General features: G+C 35.0%; 1 protein-coding gene across 1 annotated transcript in view; it reads left to right on the top strand.

Moving 5' to 3' along the window:
• The window catches only part of DLG1 (discs large MAGUK scaffold protein 1), a 264,721-nt gene that overhangs the window by 206,890 nt on the left and 42,886 nt on the right, over positions 1–14,945 (top strand). The window contains exon 15 of the mRNA XM_052646229.1: positions 14,539–14,653. Within this exon, the coding sequence (XP_052502189.1) occupies positions 14,539–14,653 (115 nt within the window). The remainder of the gene's footprint in view (positions 1–14,538; positions 14,654–14,945) is intronic.

Below are 14,945 nucleotides of genomic sequence, written 5' to 3'. Positions count from 1 at the left end.
CTTCCATCTCTACCCTGCACTCCAAACTTTCTGGTCCAGCCAACTCATTCAGTAATAAGCAGTTTAAAAGGAACTGACCTGGCATTCATACAGAGATACTAATAAGAAGAGGTGGAAACAAACAACAAAGCTTATTGGCAGGAGGAAAAGATGGCTTAACAACCAGAAGAGATTGATTTTGAACTAGCATAACCCAGGAAAGAAGAAAGCAAACTGTTTTCTTAAGTTGAAACACAAAGAGACATTATAGAAAAAAATCAATAGGGGACATAAAGGATACAATAGGAAAAGTAAACAAAATGAAACAAAAGCAAAGAGAGTTTTTAAAGTTTAGAGAGAAAAAAACAGGTTATTTTATATATATATATATTTATGTGAGAAAGTCTCTCAGTCGTGTCCGACTCTTTGCCACCCCATGGACTGTAGAGTCCATGGAATTCTCCAGGCCAGAATACTGGAGTAGGTAGCCTTTCCCTTCTACAGGGGGTCTTCCCAACCCAGGGATGCTGTATTATATTATAGCATATAATAGACTTTCTGGAAAAGGTAAATTTCTTTAAAAGAAGGGAATAAATGCTTGAACTTATAATTCACTCAAGAAAACTTTCCTCAATTAAAAAGAAGTGCATCTTTATATTGAAAAGACACAGCATGATAGAAAACTCAGAATGGTCAAAATCCAGATATATTCTAGTTAAATGTTTATCAAGAATCTTCTGAAACCCAGTTAAAAATATTACCTTATTAATAAGGAGATAAAAATTGATTGATAAAAGAACTGCTTTAATGCTTGGTGAGCATAGATCAGGTCAAGGATCTTTAATTTTATCAATGGTGTGTTTAGTGACTCTTGATTAAGCCTAAAATGTACCTCTGTATACACTAGGCATACTTGCCACTGATGGCTGGCAAAGGTGGGCTTCTTTTGTCCTAGGATAGGTATTTTGTGGGCCTAGGAATCTCCTTTTCAGGTTCTCTTTTTCTGTGCTTGTACTCTGGTTTTGTTGTTCTTTTTTGTGATTTCTATGCTTTTCTTCTGTGTGAAACTTTCTGATTGATACTTTTTCTTTAGTTATATTCAAAACTTTGAACTTTTCTAATCTTGATGGAGCCATTTTTTAATCAAGGAGAATTTGCATCCAGTGTTGCTTATTCAAGTAGCTACTATTTAGCAGATGTCTTCTGTTTTAAGGTTAGACTCTTATGTTAATTATTCTTGTGTATATATCTTTTTTCCCCAAATATCTCCTAAACACCAGACGTTACTTCTTATTTGATTTCTTCAGCTGTATTTCTCCCTAATGTTTGAAACTGAGCATGTCTGAAACAATTCTTTGACTCCTTCAGTAAATGGCATTTCCACTGATGCTTCAGTAAATGGCATTTCCACTGATGCTTAAGTCAGAAGACTAGGACTCAGCCTTGACCTCCCTTCCCTTTTCTCACCCTCTATTTCTCGGCCACTAACCTGACCAAACCCACTATCATATCTTACCTGAACTTTTCTAATAGCCTCCTTACTTCTTTCTTGTACTTTCTCCAGACCATCAGCCAAAATCATCTTTTAAAATAAAAGATTGGATCGTATCATTTCCCATTTAAAACACTTCCAGTTATGCTCTGAATAAAATCCTAATAGAGCCTGCAAGGCCATGTGTGATTGAACACACTTTTACATGTTTGGCTCTACTGCACTCCCTCTAGTCATTTTTTTGCTCCTTAAGCTCTAACCATATAGTCCTTCTCTCAGACCCTTGGTTATAGAAGGTATTTTCCTAATTCTCTGTTCATTCTGTTCTTAGAATATTTTCCCCCTGTTATTTATATGATTGGCTCCCTCTTATGATTCCGTTTCTTTTAGCACTGTTGATATTTTTCACACAACACTTAACATAGTTTATATGTTTATTTAGGTGCCTATTTGTTTTTATTTATTTAAGCCTTGCTCTGGAGCTTTATGAAACACGTAGCTCTATCCCTATATACAGATGATGATATAGACTCAAATAAAAGCTAGCAATAGCTAGGATTCAGTCCCAGGTCTGTTGCCTTAAAAAATGTAAGTACTTTTCACAAGGAATATTTTGATAAGTGTTTAGCCTGGCAGTATTGATTTGTACTGTATTTTTTTTTTTTACCACAGCTGTGGTGTCATTGCCTAATAAACACAAGGTAAGTACCGATAGAGCACAGAAAACAAACATTACCTTAGAAACTCAAAAGGAAGTAAATCATATTGCGTGCTATACAGGGAAAATGCCATAGAGTAGGATTGGAACTTAACTGGAAGCCTAATGAATGGGCAGGCTTTCAGTGGGCCGAGAGAAAAAAATTACATTCTATAAAGAATGCCAGAAGACCAAGGATAATAGAATTAAAATTTTAAAGTGTGTTTTGGGTACTTTGAAAACTTACCTGTCCTCTTTACAGTATTGCTACTTACCTTATGTTCATTAGGCAGTGACACAATGGCTTTATGTTTTAATATTAATTAATTATGTAGTTTTAATAAATGTATTTTTGTCATACAGCACTTAAAAAAAAAAAAAAACATTCCGCATCATCAGTCTGTAACTGCTGTGAGGGCCAAGGATATAAATTAAAGATAAGAGTCGAATTTTCTTTCTCAGTGAGGGGGCTATTTTCCAAAGTACAAACGGAATTGCCTGATACTCTGATAATCAGTCATCTCCTTACAGTTAGTATCTTCACTTTATTAATGACAAACCCCTTTGGATTCTCTGCTTCATCGATAATCTGACATATATGCATACGTGCAAAGAGGTAAGCTTCTTTGGTCAGAGCGATTTTTTATCTTTCAGGATCTGTAGCTTGCCTATTAGTCATCCGTGAAATACTGTACAAATTCTTCAGCCTATATACTTTAAACTTTCATGACATAGGCTCTAAGTATGAAAACCTCTACAGAAACATTTAGAAGGACTTCATCTCCTACCTCCCCTCAGTTCTGCTAACTCCAAAAATAAGCAACAATATATTTTTTAGAGCTTTACTACTGGTCATTTTGGGGGATTACAATCAGAAATCAAACACAAGCACTGGAATTACTATTCTAGTGTTTTACTACATATCCAGAACTTAACGAACTTTTGACAAATGAGTTGGGTGATAGACTATAATAGAAAAAAATATATGCCAGATATCTAACCATATTTATTAACTCTTTTAATTCCCATAAAGCCCTATAAAGTGGGCACTCTTAGTGCTATTTTCATTACAGTTTAATAAAATAAGGTACAGGAAGGTTAAGCAACTTGCCAGTTACACAGCTGTTAAGTGGTTTAAATTTATTCCTAGCCCTTTGCAGAGAAGAAGAAACTTTTCCTCTGCCCTTTTAGTTTTAGGGGCTGGGATCTATGAATTAAATTGACAGAAGACAGATTAACAGAAGAAAAGTTTTTATTTTGTATGCATACAGGGGGCCAACAAGTATGAGAAGTAACTAAGTCATTAAATTGTCATTGTTGTTCAGGTGTTCAGTTGTGTCCAATTCTTTGCGACACCATGGACTGCAGCACCCCAGGCTCCTCTGTCCTCCACTGTCTCCTAGAGTTTGCTCAAGTTCATGTTCATTCGGTCAGTGATGCTGTCTAACCATCTAATTTTCTGCCAACCCCTTCTTTTGTCTTCACTTTTTCCCAGAGCAGGGTCTTTTCCAATGAGTCAGCTCTTCACATCAGGTGGCCAAAGTATTGGAGCTTCAGCATCAGTCCTTCCAGTGAATATTCAGGGATGATTTCCTTTAGGATTGACTGGTTTGATCTCCTTGCAGTCAAAGGGACTCTCAAGAGTCTTCTCCAGCACCACTGTTAAATGGTTAAAGTTAAAGACTTACCTGCCTAACAGAGTTTGGAAAGGGGAGTGGAGAGAAAAGTCTTCTAATGGAAAAACAAATAGTTTTCTTAAGGAAAGAAAAGAACATTTTTAGGAGAAAGTTTGTGACAGTGTTTGTCTCTACAGTAAAAATAGTCTTTCTACCTTCTTCAAGGCCATAAAGCTCCCCAAGAAAGGAGAGTTATTATACAGTAGCCTCGTTTCCTAGAAATTGCTACTTCTATTCATAAAAGGAAAGCTCTAAAAAGGCTTTTTTCTATGTTTGTTGAACGTCAAATGTCCTCAGCTTAAAATAATCTCTGTGACAACTCTGGGGTTCCAAATGGTCTCCATACGTTGAATACTTCTCAACCACATAGTAAAGCTACTTCCCTTCACAAAAAGTTCTAAACTTAAATATTTTATCTCACTGTTACTCATTGTATACTGTAACTTTCAGACCTTATTTTTTGTTTCAGAAATAATTATATTGCAATGATATGATAAAAGAAGAAGAGCAAAGGGAAAGAATTAAACATATATTAAATGTATTTTCTTTCCCAGTGGATAAATCTTAAATTTGTGAGGTATTTTATTTTGTCTTCATAGGAGAAAACATTTTCGAGATTGGTGTTGCTATCCCTAATCTTCAAGTGACTAAAGCCTAGAAAAGCTGAGAGGTTTGGCCAGAGCCACTTTTCTCAGTTTCAAAGATTTGATTTAAATCAGAGTTACAGGGATGGAGTTTTAACACATCTTCTCATCTTGTTTTCATAAATACTTTTAGTAGCAACCAGAAAATTTGGAGACTGAATAGAGAGGTTGTATTGGATTAGTAGCATTTCTTTGCAAGCACTTGTCATTTCTTAAAGTGATGTTCTGTAGCAGGCTCCTAATTTAATTTTTTTCAGTAACTTACTTTCCTTCCTATGCCTTTCTAACTCTTTCCTAACTACTTAAAACAACCAGCCTGACTTCTGACTCAGAAACTTCGACTTTTTGTTTCGAGACAAGTCTTAGTATCCATTCTCTGACAGTTGTTGCTCTCAGATGTTTAATTAATATATTTCATTACAGAGTATGGATGAGTTTTATTCTTCATAGATGGCATTGCAAGCTTCAAAGAAATTAGAGGAGATAAAATCTCTCCCCTCTCTCTTCCCACCTGCTTTCTTCTACCTTTTCACTTCTAGTATGGAGATACAAACTAAGATTAGAAGTTGAAAAGGGAAATAAAATGCAGAAAGTTGGCAATTAAATATTGTCTCTCCTCTTGCAATCATACACATACTGTTTAACTTATAGCCAGTAGTTCAGAGATTCCCTAACATATTTCATGACAGGGAATATAGTTTGATTCAGAAATTTCTGAAATGCTTAGTGGAGATTATCTCTTAACATTTTACCTCTCTCCAGTGGTAGCTTTCCTGAAATGAGTTGTGGTGTAATTTCTAGAAGAGGGATGCAAATCACTTAACAGGAAAAAAGAAATGAGACTCTTCTTCCAAAATAAAAAGAAAGATAACAGAGGTTGAGTATAAGGTGAAAATTGTTAGAGCTGAAAGTATGAGTTAATTGAAACTAAAAGAAAAGATAGGAATCTTAGGTAAATAAAATGGGAGGTTTAAAGGAAAACTAACTTTGAGGAAAGTATGAAAGTACATTCAAAACAGGCAGATGGTTATGAGGAGTTGTTAATAGTAAGTAAAGACCATAAATATGAAAATCTGAACAGAGTGAACAAAATCAGTAAGGCACAAATTTAAGATATTGTCAGGAATTTACTTTAGGTCTCTAAAATCTTAAATATTGAATATCTGAGCTTTAGTTGCTTTGTAGTAACTTAGATCTCAGCAAAGAACATTTTCTGCCTCACTGTAAAAGGCAATGTGATCTTTTTATAGAAAGTTTTTAAATTTCTAAAATGTAGAATACTAGGACTTTGGATAATTCAATAGGCAAAATGGCTGAAAACAACTAATAATGCTACATAAAGTATAATGAACATCTAATTAAAAGCGTTGGAGCGACTTCCCTGGCAGTCTAGTGACCAAGACTCCGCACTGCCAGTGCAGGGGCCTGGGTTCAATCCCTGTTCAGGAAACTAGATCCGACATACAGCAACTAAGAGTTCACATGCTGGAACGAATATTGAAGATCTCATGTGCTTCAACTAAGATCTGGTGTGGCCAAATAAATAAATGAATATTTTTTAAAAAGCATCAGATCACTGCACCACTTAGACAGTAAGGAACTATCAAACAAAAAGTAAAGGGAAACTGGGAACTCAGAGAGCTAAAGAATCACAGAAGTCACTTTTGAAAACGTTCAGTGAGGTACTATCTTACAAGAGTCGGTTGTTAAACCTTCAGAAATTTTGCAAACTAGTTGTTAAACAGTGATTATTAAAAATAAAATTATACAAGTGTACAAATAAATTATATTTAAAAGATTAAAAAGTTAAAGGTTACGAAACTTTAAAAATAAGTGGTAAAACTCATCATTTCCTAATAGTTTTCTAGGATAGCCACTAATATGATCCTATGGGGATAAAGAGAACATACAAAATAAGATAGTAGATTTATAACTGAATCACCCAGAACTTCCTCCTCCTCACTCCCAGAAAAATATTAGAATGGCAAAATCAGATGAAAAGATATCCCTATGTGCCCCAAACTACACACAAGAATAAACAAGCTGTCAACAGCTGTAAGACCCTGTGATAGTGATATCAGCATCTGTACAAGGAGAAGTGATAGAAGCCTGAGAGTCAGTCTGTACTTATTAAAAAATGCAGTTGATCAATTTGAGAACAGCATCTGAAGCTATAAGGGTTTTTGCACAGTCTGTATGTGAGTGCAAGATATCTCAGTAAGGTGTGAAGGAGCTGGATCTGTCTGAGCCCCTTGGTACAGTTAACAGCTATAGCTCCATTTTAGTTAAATGCCCCTCACTAAGGGAGAACTTCTGGAAGGTCCAGATGAATGGGAGGGAAGAACAGTACCCAGAAATCTCACAGTGTATGAGATATATCTTTGAACACTTGACAGAAACAGCAAAAAGGAGTTCTAGAGCTGTGAAGATAAAAAACTTGAAAAATCCTGACCCAATACTCTTTATCTTTAATTCAAAGTTCAAGAAAACTAATTTACATAAAAATGAACAACAGAAAAGGATCAAGATTGAATCCACTGGAAATCTATTTGAAAAATGAATATAAGAATGAGAATAATGTCTCTACAGTGAAAGTATGCCAGAAAGACATGCCCAGAAAACAAATGAAAGGTATAACCTAATATTGCAAAACAAGTTAAAGAAAACTGATGATGATGTGGAAGAAAAATGTAAATTAGTTAATAGAACTCAAATTATTAGAAATAAAGAAGCATTTTATTTCAAAAATTAATTTTAGAAGGAGCACAATAGTTATTTAAAGCAAGTAGGTAAAAAACAGGAAATTTTTAAAAATAAAAATTAAAGAATTCTTTCCTTTCCACATCCTGATCAATTTTATATTAAAACCATTGTATGTGAAGAATAGCAAGGTAGTTAGGTGCAAGACCAGGAAGGTAGGGGACAGCTATGGTAACCCAATAGGACTGACCCCTGATGAGCGCAGAAGCTGTCCTGGTGTAAGAAGTGGGAGCCTGAGCAAAATGAGATGGTTACACATTGGACTGGTCTGAATCCAGTCTGGAAAGTAGATGGTACTAGAGACAGAAGTCTAGTTACATAAAGATATTGATCAAATGAATATTTATTTTAAGGGTATTGTTATCTGTAACTTTCACTGTTTGAGAAGAGAGTTACGGAAAAGGGGAAAAATATATACCATATAATACTAAAATTTGAAAAATTAGTATGAACATATTGTTTTCCATTTATACAAATATAAACATTATAAATGTATATCTATTTTACATACATATATTGTAATTCTCTAGCTCAGTCGACTGAAAAGGTCTGGGCTCAGTGCCACCCCAATAGCAGTCAGCACACCTAAGACTCAGATCTTGGTTTCTAAATACTCAGTTCAGTTCAGTTCAGTCACTCAGTCATATTCGACTCTTTGTGACCCCATGAATCACAGCACGCCAGGCCTCCCTATCCGTCACCAACTGCCAGAGTCTGCCCAAACGCATGTCCATTGAGTCAGTGATGCCATCCAACCATCTCATCCTCTGTTGTCCCCTTCTCCTGCCCTCAATCTTTCCCAGCATCAGGGTCTTTTAAATGAGTCAGCTCTTCGCATCAGGTGGCCAAAATATTGGAGTTTCCGCTTAAACATCAGTCCTTCCAATGAACACCCAGGACCGATCTCCTTTAGGATGGACTTGTTGGATCTCCTTGCAGTCCAAGGGACTCTCAAGAGTCTTCTCCAAAACCACAGTTCAAAAGCATCAATTCTTCAGCACTCAGCTTTCTTTATAGTCCAACTATCACATCCATACATGACTACTCGAAAAACCATAGCCTTGACTAGACGGACCTTTGTTGACAAAGCAATATCTCTGCTTTTTAATATGCTGTCTAGGTTGGTCATAACTTTCCTTCCAAGGAGTAAGCATCTTTTAATTTCGTGGCTGCAGTTACCATCTGCAGTGATTTTGTAGCCCAAAAAAATAAAGTTAGCCATATTTCCACTGTTTCCCCATCTATTTGCCATTCCCATCTAAATTGCCAAGGCTGTTTGGATAAATACCTTGTTTCAAGAGTTGGGCAGGGAAAGTATTAGATTATCCTGTAGTATTTTATGCCAGAAAGCATGATGCTCCAGGAATGATGGGAGGCATGTCAAAAGGGTACATAATCCAGTTCAAAAGGCCAGTTCAGTTCAGTTCAGTTGCTCAGTCGTGTCCGACTCTTTGCGACCCCATGAATTGCAGCACTCCAGGCCTCCCTGTCCATCCCATCTCCCAGAGTTCACTCAGACTCACGTCCATCGAGTCAGTGATGCCATCCAGCCATCTCATCCTGGGTCGTCCCCTTCTCCTCCTGCCCCCAATCCCTCCCAGCATCAGAGTCTTTTCCAATGAGTCAACTCTTCGCATGAAGTGTCCGAAGTACTGGAGTTTCAGCTTTAGCATCATTCCTTCCAAAGAAATCCCAGGGTTGATCTCCTTCAGAATGGACTGGTTGGATCTCCTTGCAGTCCAAGGGACTCTCAAGAGTCTTCTCCAACACCACAGTTCAAAAGCATCAATTCTTCAGCGCTCAGCCTTCTTCACAGTCCAACTCTCACATCGATACATGACCACAGGAAGAACCATAGCCTTGACTAGACGGACTGTAGTCAGCAAAGTAGGGAACAATTGGAGCATCAAACTGATGATAATAATACCTGATAGTAATCCACTGAATGAACTAGGAAATAATGAGTCTTTACTAATACAAATAAATGAGTTAATTGAAAGTGTGATGAGAATGGAGAAGTGTGCATAGTTTCAATAACTTATTATTTGCAACTGAAAAAATAATAATTTTGCAGTAAAGAAACCTGGCAGACACAAGCTTCATGAAGTGCTGAAAGTTAATAGCATCAGTAATAGGACAAATCAAAAATGTGTACCACCTGGTAGGGTGCATTGGAAGAAACATACATCTCTTCTGTAACATTCTTGCCAAAGTTGGACTCATCATGTGAGAACATCAACAAATCTAAAGAGAAGTTCTACAAAACAATTGACCTGTAGTTTTCAGCAGTAGTAAGATTGCAAAGTCAAGGAGATTTGAGGAACTGCTCTCTCTGGAGGGGATGTTTTAAAATACAAGTTTAAATGCCTATATACTCTCATAAGACAACTCATGGTTTCAAACTTGATCAATTTGCTCTTAATGATATTATTGAGGAAACTTAAATGGAATGTGAGCATGATGTAGTAATGTATTAATGTTGCTTTCTTAATTTTGATGGTTTTGTGATTGTATTAAAAACATCTTTATTTATAGGAAATACACACTGAGAATTCAAGAGTGATGTGACATCACTGTAGCAAGTTACTCTCAAATGGTTCAGGAAAAACAGTTTGTGATTACTTCAATCTTGAAAAATATATTAATCTTTTAAAAAATAATAAAAATGGATTTGAGAGTGACAGATACAGAAAGTTGGCAGAGGATAGTCAACATACATATAATAGGAATCTCATAGGAAAAAAACAGTACAACTAAACAAATAATAAAAATGTATAAACAGGAAAACTCTTCTAAAATTAAAAAAAGAAATTAAAACTCTGTATCAAAAGGTTTGTCCAGGTACCTAGTTCAGTTCAGTTCAGTTGCTCAGTCGTGTTTGACTCTTTGTGACCCCATGAATCGCAGCACGCCAGGCCTCCCTGTCCATCACCAACTCCCGGAATTCACTCAGACTCACGTCCATCGAGTCCGTGATGCCATCCAGCCATCTCATCCTGGGTCGTCCCCTTCTCCTCCTGCCCAGCATCAGAGTCTTTTCCAACGAGTCAACTCTTCGCATGAGGTGGCCAAAGTACTGGAGTTTCAGCTTCAGCATCATTCCTTCCAAAGAAATCCCAGGGCTGATCTCCTTCAGAATGGATTGGTTGGATCTCCTTGCAGTCCAAGGGACTCTCAAGAGTCTTCTCCAACACCACAGTTCAAAAGCATCAATTCTTCAGCGCTCAGCCTTCTTCACAGTCCCACTCTCACATCCATACATGACCACTGAAAAAACCATAGCCTTGACTAGACAGACCTTAGTCGGCAAAGTAATGTCTCTGCTTTTGAATATGCTATCTAGGTTGGTCATAACTTTTCTTCCAAGGAGTAGGCGTCTTTTAATTTCATGGCTGCAATCACCATCTGCAGTGATTTTGGAGCCCCCCAAAATAAAGTCTGACACTGTTTCCACTGTTTCCCATCTATTTCCCATGAAGTGATGGGACCAGATGCCATGATCTTCGTTTTCTGAATGTTGAGCCTTAAGCCAACTTTTTCACTCTCTACTTTCAAGGTGATAACAATCACCGAGAAATATTCTAATAAAATTATTGAAATTGAAAAATATTTTGGTGAAATTGCAGGCCCTCAAAACATGTTTTAAAAAAAAAAAGAAAATGTTGTCATCAGAACTTCATCAGCAGTGGTTTATAGGAGACATTGCAGTCAACATACTTAAGAATCAGAGAAAGAAACTGAAACAAATGGGCTTGAAATATAAAGGCTGCAATCAAATATATTAGTGAAGAATTAGGGTTCACATAACCCTTCCTGAGAAGAAAGAACAAACTTCAAACCCCCAAAATGATGGAAGAGATACTGATATAAAGACTGGTATTAGTAATTAAGATAGTTAATAAGGAAAAGAATGTATAATACGAAAAAACTGTATGCTGTGACAATTTGGAGAAAATGCAGTTATCAGAAAGTGGGGGTAGAATTGTTAATATTGATAATAATAACATGGAATAAACTTTCTGATTGCTTTGAAGTTATTAACATAAACGGATAATGTTTCAAATCAGATTTGGGGAGATTTCTCATAGTAGGGGCCAAAATCCAAACAAAGGGTTATTGTTAGAACAACAGAATAAAAATTCCTAATTTTATGTTTATATATTTACTTTTATAAGTATATAAATTTTATGTAGATATATTTTATTACATGTATATAAATGTTTTATAAACATGTTTAGTAAAATACAAATTTTATATAAATACTTTATATATTATATTTAAATAATATATATGATCCCTTGTTTAGGAATCTAGTGTGTGTGTATGTATATATATATAAACATAGAAAGGCTTGTCCATGTGTGTGTGTATATATTCATGAACAAATAAAACAGACTGCACAGTGAGACTGTGTTCTAGTTACTGTTACTTCATAACTACCCCTAAAGCTCAGTGGATTAAGATAGCAATCATTTTATGGATTCAGTAGATTAGGAATTCAGCCAGAATTTTGGCTTGGATGGTCCTTGTAGCATAGACTGAAGTCACTTAATGGGAGTCAGCAGATGGATAAGCTACTTCGGAAGCTCCAATATGGTTTCACTCCCCTTTTCTTGTGACTTTTGGTACCAGCTAAAGGTTTAGGCTCAGAACACTAATTGCATGACCTCTACAGAGTGGTGCTTGGACTTCCTACATGATCCCTGGCTTCCTCCAGATCAAGCACCCCATGAGAACCAGGAAAAAGTTCCACGGACTCTTCCGATCTAACCTGGAAAGTCACATATGATCATTTCTACCATATTCACTTGCTTACAGTTGAGTCATAAGACCAGCCCAAATTGAAGAAGGGGGTTAGACTTCACCTCTTGATGGGGAAATGGCAAGGTCACATAGTACAAGACCATATGGAATGCGAGGCATCCTTGGAATATATAATCTGCTTCAGGCTATTTATATAAAAGGCGTATTTATAAATATGTTCATAGATATTCAGTATATAAACATAGAATAGTATGAATAGAACTGGAGTTCACACACACAACTTCAATCATATCAAAAGTTAATTCACCTTAATTGTTTAAAGAAAACAATTTTCAGATTTGATAGTAAAGCAAAATCTAACCCTATACAGTATCTTGTAACAGAGACAGAGGTTAGAAATAAAAGAACCATGTAGCTATAAAAAAAAAGGAGGGACATCTGTATATGGTGTGGAGCATTCTTACTATTATTGCAGTAAGACCACTGCTATACTTATTACTGAATAAAATAAGCAAGGTGGAGAAATATGTATGTTATATTAAAGAAGGAGGAGTAGTGTGTGTGTACATTATGTGTGTGTACATATATACATAATTACAAAATATGTATAAATAAAATACATTTACTAAAATAATATAGAAGTATAAACATATTTGTGTGAAAATATAGTTTTACTTCTATTATTTTAAATGGAAGGATAAACCTTTCTTTAAATGTTTATAATGACCAGAACAGAATAGGGTAGGGAGAAAGGGATATCCTTGCTTAATATTCTTGTTTTATAGATTTGACTTTGGAACTATTTTACCTATTAAAAAAAAAATGAAAAGTTTGCAAAGTAACCCTAAAAAGTGAAGTTGAAAATAAAAATGAGTAAGTGAACCTTGATGTATATCAATCTGGCAGCATTCACACCTAGGAAGGAACATTCCAAGTGATTTTAAAATGGTGCTCAAGTGTATATTTCTAACAGAACATACTCCAAAATAAAAAGAGCTAGGGAAGATAGTTGACTATTTTCAGTGATCATGTAATGATCATACGGTTGGTATTATAAACAAGTAAGTTGTGATGGAGTACTGTAATTCTGTTATCCCCATTGTGTTGAGAACCAAGATTCTTCATACGTAAGAAAGCATTAAGAGATTAAGTAAAAACCTAATGGTACTAATTTTTAATTAGAAGAGCCAGTATAAACTCAAGATTCACTTCATGTTTTTAACCTATGTCTTCATTCATCAATGTGTGTCTTAGCTGTGTCTTCACAGCCTAAAGATTTGCCATGAGTTGATAGTTGTTGAATTGTCAGGGATTCATTTTTTATTAATCAGTCTACTAATTTTTATACTTTAAATTTTCTATTATGGTTTTAAAGAACAATAAAAGAATATATATTATTGTGAACATTTAAATATTTTTGAGTTTTTGATGAATTGCTGCTTCAGTTGGCTTCCCCAGTGACTCAGCAGGTAAGGAATAATCCACCTGCAGGAGACATAGGTTTGATCTCTGGGTCAGGGAGATCCCCTGGAGAAGGAGATGGCAAACCACTCCAGTATTCATGCCTGAAAAATCCTATGGACAGACAAGCCTGACTTGGTATCCCGCAAATAAATTTGGTGACTGTGGTAAAACGAAGAGTAACGCAGCAATAATCATGTTTACTTTTTGTCGTCTTAAACTGCACACATCCCAGACACATAACTTGCTTTTGTTATGAGACTGGTTTTATAAGAAAATCTGATGGTATCTGACCTGTCTGTTAGACAATTGGTTATTACAAATAGAGAAAAAGATATAAGTGGGTATAATCATGTAATTGCAGTATTTTTTAAGTGATTATAAACTTGTTATTAATAGTTTTGGTAGTTTTTAATGTATGGAATAATTTAAAATCCATCTTCAAAATCATATTTGTTTTTTTATAAAAATATCTTAAATAATATGTTTATTTCTTCAGATTGCTTTTTGTGTCTTATTTTGCTGTTCTGAAAATTTATAAATTACAAAATGAGTTGAAGTAAAGTTAATTTCATTAGCTTCTAAGGCATATTTTCCCCATATTACTGACCCTGCCCACACTGTATAATTTGAAAATATAATTAGCTGATGTCTTCACAGGGAAAAAGTCAGTAAACAGAGTGTCTAGTGTAAATTATTTTAGACTTCTTTTTTTAGTATAGAAATTAAATAAATCCTACTTTTTAAAATTTATAGTTAAATTCAACAGTAAAGTAAGATTAATACTGCTATTTGATGCATGGAGATTGTCTTTTAATTTATTAAATGTGATATGAGCTCTAAAATAGTGTGCTGAAAATACTGTTATCAGCCAGTTCTAATTTATGGTACATTTAGAAGATTGTTAAGTTTTAAAATTTACATATTGGGCAAAATCTTGTATAGATTACTCTGTTAAGAGTCTGACCACATTTAATCAATTATAAGACAGCTTACATATTTAATACTTTAAGTAATTTTTTAGGATATAAAATATGAATTTACTTTTCTTTTTTCTTCTATCAGAATACAGTCGTTTTGAAGCCAAAATTCATGACTTACGGGAGCAGATGATGAATAGTAGCATTAGTTCAGGTTCAGGTTCTCTTCGAACTAGCCAGAAGCGATCCCTCTATGTCAGGTAAACTTTTTTTAATTTCTAGTCATAGCAGTCTTCATTTATGCATGCAAGTTCTTTCAGGATTTTCACTATGACTTAGTTTTCACTATAGAAAAGTATATTGCAAGGAAAATGCAGTATTGAAAACCAAGGAAATGTTTTTTATGATTGATTTCCTGACAGTATGTCTTTTAGGAATAGTATGTCTTTGGGGTATTATTATAATTTTATTAATGAAAGTTATATAACGTCTTGAATAATAGTAGTATGATAAAGACAGACAAAATACAAAAGGACTAGAAAATTTTTTAAG

The sequence above is a fragment of the Budorcas taxicolor genome, chromosome 1 (assembly GCF_023091745.1).
Source record: "Budorcas taxicolor isolate Tak-1 chromosome 1, Takin1.1, whole genome shotgun sequence".
Taxonomy (NCBI): domain Eukaryota; kingdom Metazoa; phylum Chordata; class Mammalia; order Artiodactyla; family Bovidae; genus Budorcas; species Budorcas taxicolor.
The sequence above is the reverse complement of the archived record's forward strand: the minus strand, read 5'-3'. Positions and strand labels throughout refer to the sequence as shown.